The sequence below is a fragment of the Lethenteron reissneri genome, chromosome 28 (genome assembly GCF_015708825.2).
Source record: "Lethenteron reissneri isolate LAM-NWPU_2019-01 chromosome 28, ASM1570882v1, whole genome shotgun sequence".
Classification (NCBI taxonomy): domain Eukaryota; kingdom Metazoa; phylum Chordata; class Hyperoartia; order Petromyzontiformes; family Petromyzontidae; genus Lethenteron; species Lethenteron reissneri.
In genome coordinates this window covers 11,313,223-11,332,884 of record NC_083806.1, presented here as the reverse complement: position 1 = coordinate 11,332,884, position 19,662 = coordinate 11,313,223, and the positions used below count along the sequence as shown (strand labels likewise).

The 19,662-nt window shown below is 46.3% G+C and overlaps 1 protein-coding gene across 2 annotated transcripts; it reads left to right on the top strand.

Moving 5' to 3' along the window:
- The first annotated feature begins 7,871 nt into the window (after positions 1-7,871).
- PRR11 (proline rich 11) lies at positions 7,872-19,662 on the top strand. 2 transcript variants are annotated; one of them, XM_061562151.1, is made up of 10 exons: positions 7,872-7,923; positions 8,708-8,818; positions 10,513-10,654; positions 11,941-12,063; positions 13,178-13,402; positions 14,735-14,833; positions 16,817-16,932; positions 17,506-17,568; positions 17,740-17,836; positions 18,905-19,662. In XM_061562151.1, exons 2-10 carry the CDS (start codon positions 8,718-8,720, stop codon positions 18,980-18,982), a joined length of 1,044 nt encoding a protein of 347 aa, XP_061418135.1. In that variant the 5' UTR covers positions 7,872-7,923; positions 8,708-8,717; the 3' UTR covers positions 18,983-19,662. The 2 variants fall into 2 exon arrangements, with proteins under 2 accessions (XP_061418135.1, XP_061418134.1); XM_061562150.1 differs by having other exon boundaries at positions 7,891-7,935.

Genomic DNA, 19,662 nt, shown 5'->3' with positions numbered 1-19,662 from the left:
GAAATAATAAAATAATAAAACATAATAAAATACAATTCTCACGACGTTTCGGCCACAACGCAAGCAGCCGTCCTCAGGTGAAGAACAGGGCTGTCGGAAAGATATTCGGACGCTGTCTTTCCGACAGCCCTGTTCTTCACCTGAGAATGGCTGCTTGCGTTGTGGCCGAAACGTCGTGAGAATTTTATTTTATGATGTTTTATTTTTTATTATTTTATTATTTCCCTTCTACGTGACTTTACCGAAAGAACCAAGAAAATGGACACTGCATTGGATTGCATTCAAACTTAAACTCTTTATAAACTAAATTATAGATTTTTTTAAACAAATATTTTACCAGGTAAGGCTCACTGAGCTATGTAGCACTTTTTCAGAAGCGACCTGGCCACAAATGATAGTTCAACGCAGTGGCTTGGGGGCCGTCCATAAATGACGTCACGCGATTTTGGAGGATTTTTGCCCACCCCCCACCCATCTTCACACGGCGTCACAAAAAGTCAGACCCCCCCTCAAATATGACGTCACAAAGCTCTGCGCCCCCCCCCCAAAAAAAACATGCTTCAAATCGCTTTAAACTATTGTCATTTTAGTGCGTATTTAATGTGCCGCTGCACTCTGATGTTGTAAGAGAAGACTTTTATTAAAAAAGTTTATTTAATTCAGTACAACGTGTTGTCTATATTTAATAAAAGTTGCGCATTTTGATGTGACGTCATATTTCTCAAACCCCCCCCCCCTCGTCACACATCGTCACAAATGTCCGACCCCCCCCCTAGGTGCGTGACGTCATTTATGGACAGCCCCCAAGCAGGCCTAGGGGTTTGTCATGACAACAGAGTTGATGGTCAGTTTAACACCTAGGCTTTCGCGACCAATATTATTCATATCATTCATAATGATTATTGTACAAAGTTGAAAGTCTCTACTCCCGCTGGTCTTCCACGAAAACATTGTAGCATTTTTTCCCGCGAGATCAACAATCACATTACGCTCGTCAACTTGATAGCTTAAGGACATTGACCAATCATTCTGGAGAGCTCAGGAAACTCCGGTAACACATTCCTGCGGGGGGAGCTGGTAGGAACGTTGGGTTGCTCGGTCAATGGCCAGGGTCAACGGCGGCGTGGTGTATTCCGCAAATATGGCCGACTGTGAGGGCGGGCACAAGCCGGCGTGAGTAGGTTAAACGTTGAGTTTTATAAGGGCACCACGGGGTGACCAGCCCCTCCCCACCCACCCTCCCCACCCAGCCCCTCCCCACCCTCCCCTCCCCACCCAGCCCCTCCCCACCCTCCCCTTTCCACCCAGCCCCACCCCTCCCATTTTTGGATGCACGACGGACGGACGGACGGACACAATAATCCCCTGTGGGCTGGTGTAACCAGGACGTTCCTACCAGTATAAGTGAATGTGAATGGAGATGCGCCAAGTTGTTGGGTCGTGATGGCAATCACTGCTATGCCTTGAAACCCCCACAAGAGGTCACCAGTGTCGTGCAGCACCGCATCCCAAACATGATCGCTGTCCCTTTTCAAGTTTATTAGGGACGAGCGGGAAGTACCCAGGGTTGCAGTGCAGGATACCATTGGTGTCCTATATCATTACCGTTACCATGACCATCAACTTCCATTACCTCCACTATCACCACAATCACTACCATTGCAAAGATCACCATCACTGTTTCCTCTAGTATCAACGTTACGGGCACCACAACCTTCAGCATAGATGTCATACTCCCTTTGGGGCCGTCCATAAATGATGTCACGCGATTTTGGACGATTTTAGACCCCCCCCCCCCTCGTCACACGGCGTCACAAAAAGTCAGACCCCCCCCCCCTCAAATATGACGTCACAAAGCTCTGCCCCCCCCCCCCCCCAAATTATTTTTAAAATATGCTTCAAATAGCTTTAAACTATTGTCATTGTAGTGCGTATTTAATGTAGCGCTGCACTCTGATGTTGTAGGAGAACACATTTATTAAAAAGTATATTTAATTAAGTAAAACGTGTTGTCTATATTTATTTAAAGTTGCGCCTTTTGATGTGACGTCACAATTCTCAAACCCCCCCCCCCCTCGTCACACATCGTCACAAATGTCTGACCCCCTCCCCCCCCCAGGTGCGTGACGTCATTTATGGACGGCCCATTTATCGTTATGTCTAGGGTCATTTCCACTGTCACCACCGTTACCTTTGCCACCAGGATCATCATCATCACAATAGCGATCTCCACCACAATCATTGTAAGCATTATCACAAAAGCTATCACTAGCATCCCAACAATTGTAATTACCCTCATCTGGTTTACCACCAGCACTGCAACTACCAACTATAATACAAACAAATATTCCCCGTATAACCAAAACAATTTGGTGGGAAAAGTGTTAGCGGGCACCTATAAAGGCCGGCACGGCACATTGGTGATGGCTGTGAGTGGAAATCGAACTCAGGTTCAAGTTAAAGTAAATTTATTAGGTATAGCCGTGTGTGAGCCATTCGGCTCTTGAATCGGGTGCAACCGCAACAAACAAAAACCAATAACATGAACAAGAAAACATCTTAAAGTGACTATGTGACTATGTGACAAACAGAAAATCCAGGGGGGAAAAAACAGCAAAAATTCCAGAAAAAAGCACCGTACACCAACGCTGTGTACAAAAATCCCAGTGGGATGCAAGTCAAACAACAAGCACAAGACAACTTAGATTAAGGCCATCAGTCTAACTCCGTACTACAACAAACAAACTATGGCTAAACCAAAAAACTTTTCGAAATCACCAAAATAAAGCCATAAAAGCAATGTAACAGTGATCATAGAAACTGACCGAATTTTCACAATAAACGACATAAACAACATGTACCACCAAACCCTGCAGCCATAGCTGGCTGCATGAGTCACTCCACAACATCAGGAGCATCAATCAGAGTATCAAATTTTTAAATGCACCTTTAAGATCAGCAGGTCACCTGGTTCGTAGTACACCAACACCATCACATCTTTCACCACCATCAATATTGTCACTTATCACTCTTTCCTCTTGCATCACTATTACCACCATCACTATCATTGCCATTCCAATAATCATATAGCAATCGTCACCGTCTATCAATATATTGATCTCTATCAAAACTATGATCCTCGATCACAACCTCCACTGTCACCAATTTCTTCGTCACGATTTCCTCTTGCATCACTATTATCTCCACTGTCATCACAATCACTATTATCACCCATAAGAGTTTTTTTTGGGTTAGATCGCGTAAATATATGAATGTGTCGCCAACTAGTAAGGGTTGTCAAGTAAACAGACATGCCAATGAAATATGGTGCCCTTAATAGGTATGCATTTAAATTATGTATTATTTGATGATTCGCTTCCACGCAGCACTAAGGCGGTAGCTATTTGAACGGTTAAAAATTTATTTTCTTAAAATTTTGATAGATTATCTAATCAGTCTTGGCCAGTAGTAGCTAGTTTTGCACAGAACTTCAACATTATCAAAATCAATTGAGTGTCCTTGTTGGCACGCGTGTTCTACTATTGCTAACAGTTGTATTTCGGAGTATTTAATATTTCTGTTCTTTTAATCTCGTGCTGATCATTCGTCCTGTTTGCCCAGCATAACATTTTCCACACGTGCAGTTAATCCCTTCTGTTGATAGCTTCGGTAATACATATTTTGTACCACTTAAAGGCCTGGGTTATCTGACGATAGGCCTGTCCCATCACCATCCAGTAAACTTTCGCTATTACACCTAGCCTGGCACAGATGTCACACTTGGTGACATGGCAGCTGATATTGTAACAAAGCCGACGTGTGCGAGTTGTCTGCCTTCGTGCAAGGGATGAGAAAATAATCACTCAGAACTGCAATTGCGATGCCTTTTACAAGTTTTAATACGGGATCAAATACTCACATGCTCGACAAGATGTTCGCATTGTATGGGAGTATTATAGACTACTTTTACCGTGGTTTCATTCTCTCCACCTCATTAGGTTTTCTCTGCATTTTATAACAGATCAAATTTGCCTTACCGGTGGCAATAATTATGCACGTCATCATGATATATGCTCGTCTTTGTACAATACCATTATCACCATGGAAAATATGAAACAGCTACTCTGATATATTAACAATCAGTAGGGTAGGGTCTTCATCAATCAACCATCGTGCCTTCTAGGCCAGTTATCCGAAAGCTTTCGTTTACACAAAATTTGCCTCATTTTGACTATTGAGTCTAATCAACAGGATTATGGCCTACTAATCAGAAATAGTATAAGAGATGCCCACAAACACAGCGAAGCTGTGCAAAACATTATGTAAAAGTTTAGCTTTCAGGGAGGGCATGGTAAAAGCGCGTTGACCATGAAGGCATGATGGCAGACGGTCAAAAATAACGCGAGTGATCGCCAAGGAGAGGAATGTGTCCAAGAAAGCATCATCCGAGATTGGGTTAATGACATCAGCTCGTGCGCACATGTCAAGAAGATTGTTGCATGGCAGGATCGTGAAGGATGGTGATAGCTGCAGAAGGCCTTCATCCAGCAGTGGATCGACCAAGGCGAGCGATGATAGCTTCCAATGGAATCTCACATGGGCTCACCGACGGAAGCTTTGACAATACAATTGCACTGCTCACCATTGCGTACAGTAGTGCAATGGTGTCAGAGCTTCCAGCAGGGGCTTGCAAGTTGCCACACGACCAAGGCAGCAGTGGATGAGTCCAGGCGAAAGGCGCGACTCCCCAATGCCCTTTTCACATTGCACTACTTCGCAGAGCACACAGTAGCACAATATAAAAAGGACAGTGGGGGGACGCTGAGCTTCCGTCGAAAAAGTGACAGTGTTGTAATGATGATACGAAATACACTGTGAAATCTCCTGTTAAAGAATCTGACTTTCGGCCCAATGACAAGTAACATAGGTGTCACAGTTGCGCTCTCTGAAGCGTTTCAGGGTTGTGCCGCGTGTTGTTCAGCATGTTTGTCATTTTTGCTCTCTTCGTGCTGGGAACTTCTTCATGAACTCAAACTCGGTTGCCTGCAGAGAATCTCCCGACACGTGCAGCAACAACTTTGGACGTCACGGCAAACAACATCCAGGGCAACCTCTGAGAACCCATCAGAGAGATAAGGAAAACGTCAATCCTAACGGATACTTACTACAATGTTTTTGTTTTATTAAAATGAATTGTACCCTTGAATGTGGTTCCTATGTGACCCCACCAAAGATCTCTCCTCTTTATGTACCACACACTTGTCATGAAACAATAGAATGCTTATAGTAAGCCATTAAAATGCCATTCCCATTGGAAAAGTTGATCATTCAAAACAGCCGCACTTAAAAAAGAAAATTATGGTAAAATTAACGGACGATTGCAATATTTTCTCGAAACATGAGAAGCTGCTACAACATTGCATTTAAACCTCCTCAAGATATATAAGTAAAATTGTAACGTTTATTTTATGTGATTATGGCATAATTGTAAATTAATGGGAGGTGCTTTGTCAGGGAGGAATTGCAGGAAGGCGTCGTGAAGTCGCGATGATGACCAATTATCCAGATCTGCAACGAGAACAACAAAATAAACCGGTTAACTTGTTTTCATTATTTCTTACACCGTTGTCAACGTCACACATGCCTGTCTGTTAGTGCATACGCTAGAAAGGGCATGAGCACAGCTCTTGCGTTTGTCACCTTCTTGTATTTTTGAAACAAATTAGAATTCAGTGACCCCTGCAGCGGTTAATACAGCACGGAGTTCAAGAGAATAATTCCTTCACGTTCGCAAAAAAAGTACAGGCACGTGACGACTGGAAACATTACTTCGTGATAAAATTCGCAGACCCAAATGGCATGATTATGCCAAATGGTCTATTTTAAATTCTTTTTGATTAAAAATATATATTACTGGATATCCAAGTCTGAAAATATGCAATATTATTTTTCTACTAATCACATCAGCACATACTTATGAAACAAAAGTACTCTGCATTATTTCAAGGGCCTCACATTTTTTTGTAATCTCCGAACTTGCCCCCACACTCTTTGGGATATTCTGATATTCGTTATCAAAATCAGCAAGGTTCATTTTTTACCAGGTCGACAACGCGAAAATTATCCACAGCACCTGACACACACAACAAACATCCAAGGATGTGGCTACTGGTCCCGTTGTCCTTTCCGATTGGCCAGCGACCTCTGCACATGTAAGGTTGAAGGTAAGACCAACAACGAAGGAGTGGGAGCCCAATCAGAACAGAATGAGGACAAAAGTATCGCAAACGGAGCGACACGCGGACGGATTGCGAACATCGCAAAACCCGTGGGGAGCCACTGGCGTTAGCACCCCGCCATGCACACGTGTGTTCACCGTCCGTAGCTTCTTTACGACTGGAGCTGTGACTGAATTACGGTCTGTTCGCTGGGGCATCAATGCACTCATTGGAAACAGATTGCAAGCGAAATCTGTAGCCCTGCAATGTCTCTTGGCACGCCACTGCAGGCCTTCAGGGTGTCCACCAGAGCGAGCTCGAGAGAGGGAATATTTATTTTAACTCGAGTAAATGATTGCAATTTCAAGTATAATTGTAATATTGGTCGTATAACACGGCTTTTTCTGCACGCACACTTCTACTACAATCCTGAACACGTTTGCAATTTTTTTTTTATTTTAAAAATACCCCCATCGCTTATTCAAACAATAAAATTAACTGAACAAAAAAACAATGACAGAGATACACCGAATCGCCGACCACCCGATGCCACACGCTCCGCGCATTCACGTGCAGCAAGGCAAGTTCATCATCATTTACGCAACCAGTGGTGCATAGATTGTTCATTTAAGGGTTAGATTTATGCGCGGCTCAGACCACGCCTTCTTTATAATTAACATAATAAACCCAACAGCCGCCGCGCCGCATAAATTATGTTAATTCGCGTCTATGCCACGCCCACCCCCGCGCCGCATAAATTATGTTAATTCGTGTCTATGCCACGCCCACCCCGCGCCGCATAAATTATGTTAATTAGCGTCTATGCCACGCCCACCCCGCGCCGCATAAATTATGTTAATTCGCGTCTATGCCACGCCACCCCCGCGCCGCATAAATTATGTTAATTTCGCGTCTATGCCACGCCCACCCCGCGCCAGCTGTCAACGGCGTCTGAGGCGACGCTGCCTCTCGGCCTAGTCGCCATTTATCGCTCAGCCCTGCCTCGGTTTTGCACCCAAGTAACGCGTACACGAGAATGACAACTATTTTTCCGATATTTTTTACTTGCGTCCAAGGCTTCCCCACCCACTTTCGCGCACAAATCTCTAAAATTTAACTGCACTTAACCAAACAATAAATTTATTTGCGCCTTACCACTGCCTCGGCTGGCCATCGCGGCGGCCATGTTGAATAGTTTACATTCCTGCGTGTAATCAGCGCGAGGCTTCTTGCGATGTAAGCGCGACTCCCATTGGTCGAGCGGGGCTAATCGGCATCTGGCCGCGCGCGACGTAAGCCGCTCGCCCATTGGACGAGCCCCGGAAGCTGAGTCACGCCCCTTCAGCGCTGCGCCAATGGGAAAGCGCGAAATGGGTTTTTTGGGGGGGGAGGGAAGGGGGGATCCGCCCACTACTCACCCCCCTCTCTCTCTCTTAGGAGCGGCCCAGCCGCGCGCGATGTAAGCGGCTCGTTGATTGGCTAGAAGCTCTTACTGGGGGGGGGGGGGTGTTACCCGGACGGTTGGTCGTCGCACGTAAGGGCGACGTCGATTGGCGGAGAAGAGAGCGATCGCAGGGCGGGGGGAGGGGCAGCGAATGAAAGGCGACCGCTCATTGGCTACAGCGGCGAGGGGGGGGGGTCCTTGGTTGGTTGGTTGGGGGCGACTTTTAAAGGCGCAGTTTGAATCGAGGCAGCCAGAGGCGTGGTGCGTACAGTGGTGAGAGCCTTGTGTGTCACTGTTTTGTGTTGTGTAGCACTGTGTGTTGTGTTGTGTGTCACTGTGTGTTGTGTAGCATTGTGTGCTGTGTGTCACTGTGTGTTGTGTAGCATTGTGTGTTTTGTGTAGCACTGTGTTGTGTGTCACTGTGTTTTGTGTAGCACTGTGTGTTGTGTAGCATTGTGTGTCATTGTGTTTTGTGTAGCACTGTGTGTTGTGTAGCACTGTTTTTGTGTGTCACTGTGTTGTGTTTAGCACTGTTTTGTGTAGCACTGTGTGTTGTGTTGTGTAGCACTGTGTGTTGTGTTGTGTAGCACTGTGTGTTGTGTTGTGTAGCACTGTGTGTTGTGTTGTGGAGCATTGTGTGTTACTGTGTGTTGTGTGTCACTGTGTGTTGTGTTGTGGAGCACTGTGTGTTGTGTTGTGTAGCACTGTGTGCTGTGTTGTGTTGTGGAGCATTGTGTGTTATGTGTCACTGTGTTTTGTGTAGCACTGTGTTGTGTCACTGCGTGCTGTGTGACTTTGTATGTTGAACTTCTTTCGCACCGTACGTAGCCATCCGTGGAAAGACACAACGGGGGGAGGGTGCATACTTGCAACTGCATCGTCTCAATGAATCCAATCACAACCTGGCAATTCAAAGAAAACTGTGTTCTTTACATTCAATGGTAACGCAGTACTGTATTAAGAATGCTCTCCCCCCCCCCCTTCCTCACAACTGCACTGCTACAAATGCCCCCCTCCTCCTCCTCTCTTCCTCTGCTCGTCCTAGGCGAGAGAAGATGTCTAAAAGCAGAAGGCGGCGGTGGAAGGCCGAGCACGCCCGCGGGAGGCCGCTGGGACGACCCACGACCAGGCGGCCACGTGAGACCCCGGCCATCAGGTAACGGGGGCAGCCTCATTCGTACTGGGACACGTTTCTGGTGCTAAGGTACACGTATTTTTGTTTGCATTTGACTGCAAGTATTGTGGTTAATGTAAACATGATTCCTTGTAAAAAGGTGTCAGTTTTGTCGCCAGAAAAAGGAGAAAACCCCTATTAGTATATGTTGGTACTGGCAAAGGAGGTCCCATGATGTAGCTGCTCACCCCGAGCTCTCATTACTCTGGTAGTGCGTTGTCTATGAACTGTGCGCATTTTGGCGTCATCTGGTCGAACACCAATACGAGACTAGGCTCTAAAGAAAGCTGTCTCTGGTGTGGACCAATCAGTTTCAAGGACAATGCATAAATTATCAGAGTATTGTTTTTTGTTTGCATTTGACTGCAAGTATTGTGGTTAATGTAAACATGATTCCTTGCAAAAGGTGTCCGTTTTGTTGCCATAAAAAAGGGGAAAAACCCTATTAGTATATTTTGGTACTGGCAAAGGAGGTCCCATGATGTAGCTGCTCACCCCGAGCTCTCATTACTCTGATGGTGCGTTGTCTTTGAACTGTGTGCGCCTTTTGGTGTCATCTGGTCGAACACCATACGAGACTAGGCTCTAAAGAAAGCTGTCTCTGGTGTGGACCAATCAGTTTCAAGGACAATGCATAAATTATCAGAGTATAGTTTTTTGTTTGCATTTGACTGCAAGTATTGTGGTTAATGTAAACATGATTCCTTGCAAAAGGTGTCAGTTTTGTTGCTAGAAAAAGGGGAAAAACCCTATTAGTGCACGTTTTTGTTTTGTTTCTCATTCATTGTTTTTTCCCGTCATGGAGAGAGGTTTTCTTTGGGGGGTTGGATCGCGCGGAATGTAAATGTGTCGTGAAACCCGTCACCAGCCGAAACGGCCAATTAGTGAGGTTTGTCACCGAAACAGAACGTGGCCAATTTGTTGCTAGTACAGCACACCGGTGTGTTGGAGAGTAAACAACAACCACAACGTTTACCATGCGAGTGCGACGTTTTGCCAGCAGTTACAACGAGCATCATCAGGCGACAGCCAGATAAATCGTAAATAATTAATTTATTTTTGACAACTCCGTCCCACCGCGCACATAAACGCCGCGACCCGCCTGGTGCGGATCATTCTGTTATGTCATGTCATGTCCAAGCGCAGCAGCGAGGACGAATGCGCAGAAGAGATGAACAAGCGAATGCACTCCATGCTCGGGTATGGGTAGGCTCATAATTCTTATCCAAAGCTGCTCAAACTGCCTACAACGACTTAAGTCCTTTATTTGTCACCACGGTATGCATAATACGGTGAAACTGCTCTCTTATCTTCATTATTATTTGTGACTTAACAATGTCTGCAGCCAGGATCAATCGGTGACGATCCTATTACCTGTAGATATTTAACAGATGAGATGCGTTGCACCGTTAATTCCTCCTGTTTGATTATAATACTTCTCTTGTTCGTATGCATCTGTGCAGATCGTTTTTTTATGCAGTTAAGCCATCGTCCCCACGATGGTAACATTGGTATAAACGCTTGTTACAATATGAACAGCGCATTGAAAAGGCGTACTATTTTATGTACTGTTTACAAAGTGTGTTCACAAATCCACACTGAGAAACACGATGATTGACAGGGGTGTAAATAATATTTCCTGATTGTGTTTGCCTTGCGCGTGGCACTGGCCCCAGGTCCCTAGAGTGTGACGGCAGGGCCCATGTGGAGGGAGAGCCGTGCCAGGGAGGCGCGGTGGCAGGGCTGTCTCGTGCCGTCCGCTCGCTGGTGGGCACCGTGTCTCACGTCTACCACTGGTGCAGCAGCGGCATCTTGCAGGTGATTGAGCGGGGCGCGTACTATTTATTTGCACAACGAATAGGGCGCTGGGCAGACGTGAAGCCACAAACTGCTCTCAGAATGTGGGAAAGGAACGCTTCGCTGTGCTGGAGAAGGGAGAAAATGTACATGTGGTTAAGGATACATCGCCATCGTGAAAAGACTGGGATTTAAATCCGAAGTCATGTGCTTTTATCAGTGTAATGTAAGCATGTGTTGCTTATATCAGAACTGTTTATATGAGGTGCGTTCATTTCAGGCTTTTGCTCTATCAAGGATGTTCGTTTGTGGCATCTTGCAGGTGAATAAGCAGCATTTGATGTGTATCTTTCTTTTACCAGCTAAGTGCCACCTGAGCTATGTAGCTCTTTTTCAGAAGCGAACTTGCCAAAAATGATTGCTCGACGAAGTGGCTTATCACGTGAATATGTATAGTGGCCAAATAACTCCGAACGCGTGATGTCGATTCTAAAGTGGCGGAGGGATGAAGCGGAAGACCCGGAGCACATAACGTGGCATGTGCCCCATATATTGTTGGATCTCAAAGGCATGAGCAGGGGTGAGAATGGGTAGTGCGGAGCTGGATGACCACCTTGCATCGGACAGATGCCTTGGTGATGAGATGTAAACTACCTCGCCTGGTATACGGGGGGGTCGTGGGTTCGATCCCAACCCTGACGCCTGTATATTTGGGGTTTGCATGCTCTTCCCGTGTTCGTGTGGATTTTTCTCAGTGTCCTGGTTTTTCCCTCTACATTTTAGCAGCGTGCGTTTTTAGGGTATTTGGCTGCGATCAATTTCCACGTGATAAGCCACTTTGTTGAGTGATCATCTGTGGCCAGGTCGTTGCTGAAAATAGCTATGTAGCTCAGTGGGCCTTACCCGTGAAATACTAAATAGTTTTAATTTACATAAGCTTCAGGGGTACGTTGAGGGCAGTACAACAAAATTCCAAAATCAATTGTTCTACGCGCTTGCATCTACACGTTCTGCCTTTTACCAACCCACACTGGCTAGCCTTTACCAAAGTATGATCAAATACCCACTCCCCATGCATCTTGTTGCTGTACGAAAGAATAAGAACTGTTGGCCATCCATATCCGTGTTGCTGTAATGGCAAACAGCGCGTTTCACGTTTGTTATTTTACATGTTTGACAGGTGTAGGGGTGTTTTTTACAGTGGTCGGTGCAGGGAGACTGTTTGTCGTGTCTTTGCGTGCGAGTGATGTCGTGTCGACGTCAATCGGGGAGCTGAACACCTGCGTTGTGCCCTCCGTGCATGACAGGGAGTGGTGCTGGCCAAAGACTGGCTCACGCCAGAGTTCGCCCACCGGAGGGATTTTCAGCAGACGCTGCGGCGCCTGACGAGCCTGGAGGCCGAACTGCAGGCTCTCAAGCGCATCACTCGAGTGAGCCCTGCTGCATACGACACAAAGATTCCTCCATGTCACCTTAACTAGACTGTTGGGGCAAGTGCTGTTAGCGAGTAGCACCTATGAAGGCAGGCACGGCACACGAGGGGGTGAGTGACCAACACCACGCCCGGCCGCCTTTGTCTCTTCAGTGGCGATGTTTACACACCGCACCAGGTACTAATTTGAGTCGACCATGACTGGTTGATATAATCGTCACTGGTGTTGGCCATGAGCGGGAATCGAACTTTGTTAGCTGGGTTCGCGGGTTCGTAGCGCAGTCTGCTAAGCACGACACTCCTGCTCCCGATAAGACACGCACGCATGCCGGTGTATAAGCAAGAAGTGGACTCGCAGAGTGCTGTCCGTTATTATTTGAAACAACGCTGGGTGTGGAGTGGGGCGCACTTCTTTAACCCAGCACGTTAGAGGTGAGGCTGTGAAGGTGGCCAAGAGGTGTGAAGTACAGCGGGCCCTTTGTGAGATATTCCTTCTCTACCCACGTAAAAACAGATACTCCATAATGATGAAAAAAAGGTTTCCGTAGATATAGCACTCCTTCACCGAACATCTCAATAAAAGTCTTCGCTTAGTGAGGCTTTCCAGGATAAATTGCATGTATATGCTTGTTTTGCATTCATAATTGGAGTGGCCCAGGAGATTCTTGAGTTTACTGCAGGCCCCCCCTCTGCCGTTTAAGCAACACAACGCGTGTAGTTTGAAGACAAAATTAATTATGCATAAAGTTGGGTGAATTGTGCAGCCATTGGTATATATGTCGTATGATGTGCATGACGTCTCGAATTGTATTGCACGTTCATATAAAGTGTAATTTCCAATTCTCTATTTGAACAGAACCAAAAAAATCTCAGCACTTGTCGTTAGCATTGACTTGTAACAGAAACGTAAGCAGTCAAGGGGCATAATTTTTTAAGATGAGAACTTGCAACGATGGGAGAATGTGGTGTCTGATATTTAATTTGACTCGCAGTTTGTGACAGTATTTACATTGTGGTGCCTTCAATGACATTGAATGTTCATCAAGTCTAGTGAGTGGAGTTTGGTGGGTAGCCATCAAGTCTGTCGAGAGCTAACTGGCCCTGACCCGCAGGATGGTACGCACCAGGCCTGCGAGGGCCTGTGCCCCAAGTGCTCAGGCGTGTGCGTGCCGTGCCCGCCGCCTGTCTGCGCTGTTCCACCCCTCGTCTCATCCTTTCCGCCTCCGCAAGTTCCTCCTCCGCCGCCTCCTCCTCCTCCGCCTCCTCCTCCACCTCCGCTGCCTCCACCCCCTTCAGCTAAGCCCAAGCTCGTGCTGAAGAGGAAGGCGGCCGTGCAGGCACGTTCCATGGGGGGGGGGGGGGGGGGGGGAAGAGGACCTTGCGAGCCTCGCTGTCTAGCCATTGCAGTGTGTGCACCACTCAAGTACACGCGTGCCATTTTTCTGTTTGCTTTAGCGTTGTAGTTTGGTTTGCTTCTGTAATTTTTTTTTGTGGTTTCCCCCCCCCCCCCCCCCCCCCCCCCGGTCACTTGCATATGAGACTACGTTGGTTCATTGAGGTCTCGCCTGGTTAAATTAAATACACTGAAAGGATCCATCCATACTCTGAACCAGGTGCCTGGATGCACAATTGCCTTTTCCTAATTTCCTGCAACAGATCGTGCAAAATTATGCTTCTACTATGCCACTTTTGAAAATAGTTCTCTGAGCCCCAGACATAACATTATTGCTTAGTATCCTAAAGGTGCCTCAGTCTGAACCTCCCTGAGCCACAACCGGTAATACTAAACCAACACAAACTTATGTCTGACTTTGGTGAGCTTTTGGCATGAACACTGACCCATAAGAAGTTGAAAAGTGTCTGAGTGGCATGCTGTGTATGTATGTTATTGTGTCGTATGCTCTATGCATGCATGTATGGATAGAACAATTTTAACTCGTAATTTTCTATCGTGAAGTTGATAACAAGGAGAGAACAGAATGAGGCGGACTTTTTTTATTGTTTTCCAGGGGGGACGTGGAATGCAAAGTAATTCTAAGTGCTCCTAGTACAACAGAAAAATAAGCATTCAAATCAGTTTCTGCCATGTGTTGTGATGTCACAGCTCCCCAGCGATGTCATTGACTTTCTGGCGACATCTAAAGCTGCGTACATGTTCACGTAATATGCTTCAGTGCATTGTCAGAGTTATGTTAATATGCTTCGGTGCATTTGCGTGCACAATAACAGCATAGATGTGTTTATTATTTACCTGTCTTCAAACGTAATTATGTCTTTGTTCTTACTGGGAAACTGTCAACCAAAGTGTCATTCACAGGGGTCGTTCGATCTTGCTTCACCACGCTTAGTCCGCTTACGTGCTGTATGTTGAACTTCTTTCGCACCGTGCGTAGGCCACCGTGCTAATGGGGGGTGCAGACCTGGGTTGGTAAAGAGGGGGTGCCAGGACTGGTTAGGATATCGCTCGTCACTGTTGTGAATCGTAGCTGGATATCGCTGGGAATTGAGCTCGGGGGGGGGGGGGGGTCACTGAATTCATAGCTTGGTGTGCACACACCACCACGCCACCACCGCTGCACTCTTAACAGAAGTCCATCGTTGTGTTCGTGGAGCATGTGCCGCGATTTTTTAAAATTGAAATCCTCTTGCGTGCGCGTTTGTCTGCGTAGCAGCCAACCCAGAGGGACTGCACTCCGGTGGTAACCGTGAAGGATCTTCTGCGGGTGAAGCTGCGCAAAACCTCCACCGAGGTTGAGGATGAGAAGCGGGTAAGAGGCGGCGTTCACAACTCGGGTGTTGTTCAACATTGTAATTGAACCGCGTCCGAATTGTCACTTCCATGTATCGTTCCATTTTTAAGCCACGATGTGATTGCCACTTAAATTGTTATTCGCTTTCACAGCGTGGAACAGAAGTGTAAGCACATCGGTCATGTGGCAATGCTCTGATACAAACCATTTTAATGTATTCTGATGCTCACGATGTACGTGTCGCACTGTGTGCATAACAACGAATCCTTTTCAATTCCTATGAATTGTCGTTTTTTTAAATCCTTTATATTAAGTTCGCTTGCTTGCTTAGGACCGTGCAAATCTTTCGGTCGTTTTTTTAACCCACTTCCCGTGATCCAATCGAGCTGACATTTTGCACACAGACTCGTTGTGCGTGACAATGCACTTTTTAGGAAAAAAAAAATGTCATATTTTATTTAAAATACCAATGTGATAAAAATGAAACTCTTACTCAAGAAAAACAGAAATGAATAATAAAATTAAACCGATGCCACGCGCATATAAAGGATTTATAGTGAAAAACTTTGTTTTTACGGGTTAATTTTTTTTATAGTCCAATAGGCGTTGTGCATGACTAGAGGTCAGTGCAGCAAAGTCCATTGTACAGTACTGTGTTTCTATGCTCTCACATCTATGCTGCCTGCCTTCATCAACCCATACCGGCCAGCGTGATGACGTGTCCTTAAATAACCCCCACGGCTGACGACACGTGGGGAGTCCCTCGTCCAGCCGTGGATTAACCAAGGGCTGTATTTCACTAATTTGTATACATTTGTCAGGGATGTCAGGGGAAGGATTCTCACCAAAAGGAAGGGGGAGTGGGACGGTGACGGGGGAAGGGGGAGGAGCAGGTGAGAAGATATGAGAGAACGGGTGGGAATAAGTATAACCCGTAAAAACAAAGTTTTTCACTATAAATCCTTTATATGCGTGGCGGCTAGAGTCCTCTCGTCCTCTGGCTTGAGATGGCTGCCACCTATGGGTCAGATGATTGTCTGCCAGTATTAAGCAATTGGTAATTAAATATTTAATTTGTTTTCCCTAAACAGTGTAAAATTTTGGAAAAAAATTTTCACGAACATTACTTGTCTCGCACAACGAGTCTGTGTGCAAAATGTGAGCTCGATTGGATCCCGGAAAGTGGGTTAAAAAACGACCGAAATATTTGCACGGTCGTAAGCAAGCAAAGCAAGCAAGCACGCAAGCAAGCAAGCGAACTTAATATAAAGGATTTAAAAAGGGGGAGAATTGGCAGGAAACGGATCGAGAAGGCTGGGGGTGAGTGTGGACTGGGGGAAGCAATAAAAGACGAACGCCCTGTCACCTTGTGTCGGCTCCCCTTGACAAATTCATGCCACCGTAGATTATCCCGATTGGCGCCACTGCAGATCCTAGATATGTTTCCCACCGCTGTTGAATGAGCATGCACCAGTGGAAGAAAAGGGGAAGGAATTGAGACCCTGATTGGTGAACCCCGGTCATTGTGACAACTCCAGAATCGGAATCTTTATTTAGGCTGCAGCAGGGGGAGGTAATCCGATGAGCTGTAAAGCTCTTTTTCACAGATGTCCAGTATGGGCGGGGTCAGCAAAGTTACAACAGCAAACGAAACAAAAACACGATAGGAGTACAAAATAGAGAATGTTGAGCGAGTCACTTAATATAAATACATATTTTAACTTGTTTTTATCAAGATTGGGCAAGGGAGCAAAAAAACAACAAAAAATACAGTCCCAGACCACACCAAGATACTGGACATCTGTGGAAACAAAGAACTTTATAGTTCATCGGATTCCCTCCCAGTACAAATAAATATTCCGATTCTGATAACGCACACAGTAGTCGTCCCTCGATGAAACGTCGTGGGCTCGCGGGCTCACGCGAGGGCGCGAATCGTGGCACCGGCGCACACCGAGGTTCTGCGCGTGCTCTGTTGCCCTCCCCACCTCCCCGGGGTAGGATGCGAGCGAGTGGAAGAAGGCGCTCGTCACCGTGAGGGACCTGCAGGCTGTGAGCCTGCGCCGCACCGTGTCCGAGTCGTGCGCGCAATCGATGCTCTCCCCAAGGAGCTGCCGGTGAGGAGCCGGGTCCTCGCGTGCGCGCCTCCTTCACGCTCTGTCCTCGTGCTCGCACCGGCAGGCTGCTCTTTGTCGTGAAATGTTTCCGCGCTCGTCCCCCGATCAGGATGGACAAAAAATAATGCCCCGCTCTTGTGCAATTCAACTTTCGTGTTCAGTCCTAATTGCCTCAGCGATCTGTCATAGACCACCACAGTTGTGCTGATTGGGGAGGGATCTGTGTTTTTAAAGCTTTTGCTCATGATAACCTTTACCAACACATATATTTTAAAATGTTTTTTACGTTCAGTGTTTTTTGGTTTCTTTACGGCCAGTCTTGCTCTAACTTCTATTTGGTTATTTTTTCCCCTCTGATTTCTGTCATCGTTGTACGCATGTGTTTATGTTATTATCATTGTGGTGACCCAAGTTACTTGCTAATGAGACCATCTGTCCTCGAGTTCTCAACTGGTTCAACAAAATTGCCTTCAACTGGGCTTGAGTCTGCTCTGTTGTTAGTCGATAATAGTCAAGTCTTTGTTTATCATGATATGTATTTTTAACGCCACGTACTATTTCTTCACGTTGTAGGCAAACGCCAACCAAAACGCCGTACAACTTACGGGGACTTCTCAAACGCGTGGACATAATCAGGTGAGATATTTCCTTCACATTTGCTGCATACAAATTTGCAGTTTTTGTGGTCCTTCCCCACACCTCCGATTAGCACGGTTGGATATGTACGGTGCGAAAGAAGTTCTCTACATACATACGTCCATAGGTCTTTGTGTACGAGACGTACTATTCGCTGTGTTTGACGTGCAGGAGCCCTGGAGGCACCCCCATGTATGACAAGGAGAACCGGGAGACCGGAACAGGCCTCACCCCGGTCATGACACAAGCTTTGCGCAAGAAGTTTAAGGTAATTCTAGATTTGAAGCTTTTGTGACTGCGAGGATTCATACTCTTAGGTTTTTTCGGTAAAGTCACGTAGGTAAAAAATAATGAAATAAAAATAAATCACGACGTTTCGGAGGCAACACAAGTCTCCGTCTTCAGGTGGGACCGTCACAGCTAAATTTACTGTATCAAGTGGAAAGAAATGCAAACGACGAGATCTTAAATACTACCATTGGAACCTCATTTGCCAGTAAAAAATATAATTGTTTTTTTACCCTTCTATCTGGCAACAAAACGGACACCTTTTTTTACAACGAGTCATGTTCGCATAGACCACAATACCTGCAGTCATAATGCGTCATCTGGTCCAACCCATGTGAGACTAGGCTCTAAGGAAAGCTGTCTCGGGTGTGGACCAATTAACTTCAAGGACAGTGCATACATTATCAGAGTTGTGTTTTTTGTTTGCATTGTGACTGCAGGTATTGTGCCAGATAGAAGGGTAAACAACCAATTATCTTAAATACTAGTTAAGGGGAGGGGGGAGGGGCTTATCTAAATGTGTCAATCAGGGACTGGGAGGGTGGGGAGGGTAATAGAGCGTCAAAAAGAGTTCTCGTTCGCACAAATTGCACGATAAATTTACTCTGCACATCTTTGTGTTATTTGTGAATTCAAATGGTGGGTTTCACGGCTTGGTTATAGCCAACCGTTGTGAAAAGAACTTGTTCATTTGAAATGCACATTAATTTGAAATGTATTATTTCGTGGGAATGTTATGTTATTCGTAGAATAAATCTGCCTGGGAATGTTTACGAAACACCTTCTGTTGAGTGTTTAATGCGAGGGAGGCCATGATGATATTTCCGTGCAGACGGTGTGATCCACCAAGCTTAAATGATCATCCACCAACTTGTGAATTGCACCCTTTAGACTTTTCAGCATCTCTACCTCGTCTCTTTTTTACATGGTTTACTGATGGGGGGAAATGGGTTTGGAGATTAGCCAATAAGCCAATCCATGTTGTGCAAGATCACCGGTGCCCGGCAGATGGTCGCCTTGCTTTAACGGAGTCTTGGCCACTTCACAGTCGCTGCACCCGGATCGCAGCCCCTCGCCTGCCGGGAAGTATTCCCCCAACAACAGCTTTGAAGACCTCATGCAGTAGGGGACCTTGCGCCGCGGTTCCCGGCGCCGGCAGGACATCGGTGCCGCCGCGCGCACGCGCACGGACGGACGACGCCAAGTTTTGAAACTCTTTCGACATCCACCGCGGACGAGTTCTCTCTTGCGTTCAGTGTCTTTGCTAAACGTGGACACTGGCCCTCGTCATGGAAATGTGGAATTTCCAGCAGCAGCAGCGGCAGATAATTTTATTTTTCATGGTTGGGCTATTCGTGTTGATGGACAGCCATACAATGCTTTTTGTTGTTCTGGAATGCTGCTGTCCATTTTCTTCGTCCCATACGCTGCGTACGCTCCGCTTTGCACATCGTGTCAATCTACAGCCCCCTCCAGTGTAAGACACGTGGACCACGATCGCATCGGCCACTTGCTGCACGCCAGCGTCCGAGCGCTGTGAAAACGAGCAGAGCTTTAGGCGTGTGGGTTCTGTGGAGAATCGCTGCCATAGATGCAGGCAAAACCTCTCCCGACGGCAACGTCTTGGTCGTGGCCTATTCGTCAAGGTGCTACAGCACAAAGTGAGAGTTTTAATGAAGTAACATTTTACCACTCCACTGAATGGAGTGTTCATGCTCGACGCTGGAATGGGAACAATTCCAGTGGGATGTAGCTACATAAATGGTTGCATTTTTGTCTACTAATACAACGAATGTTTACTTTCCA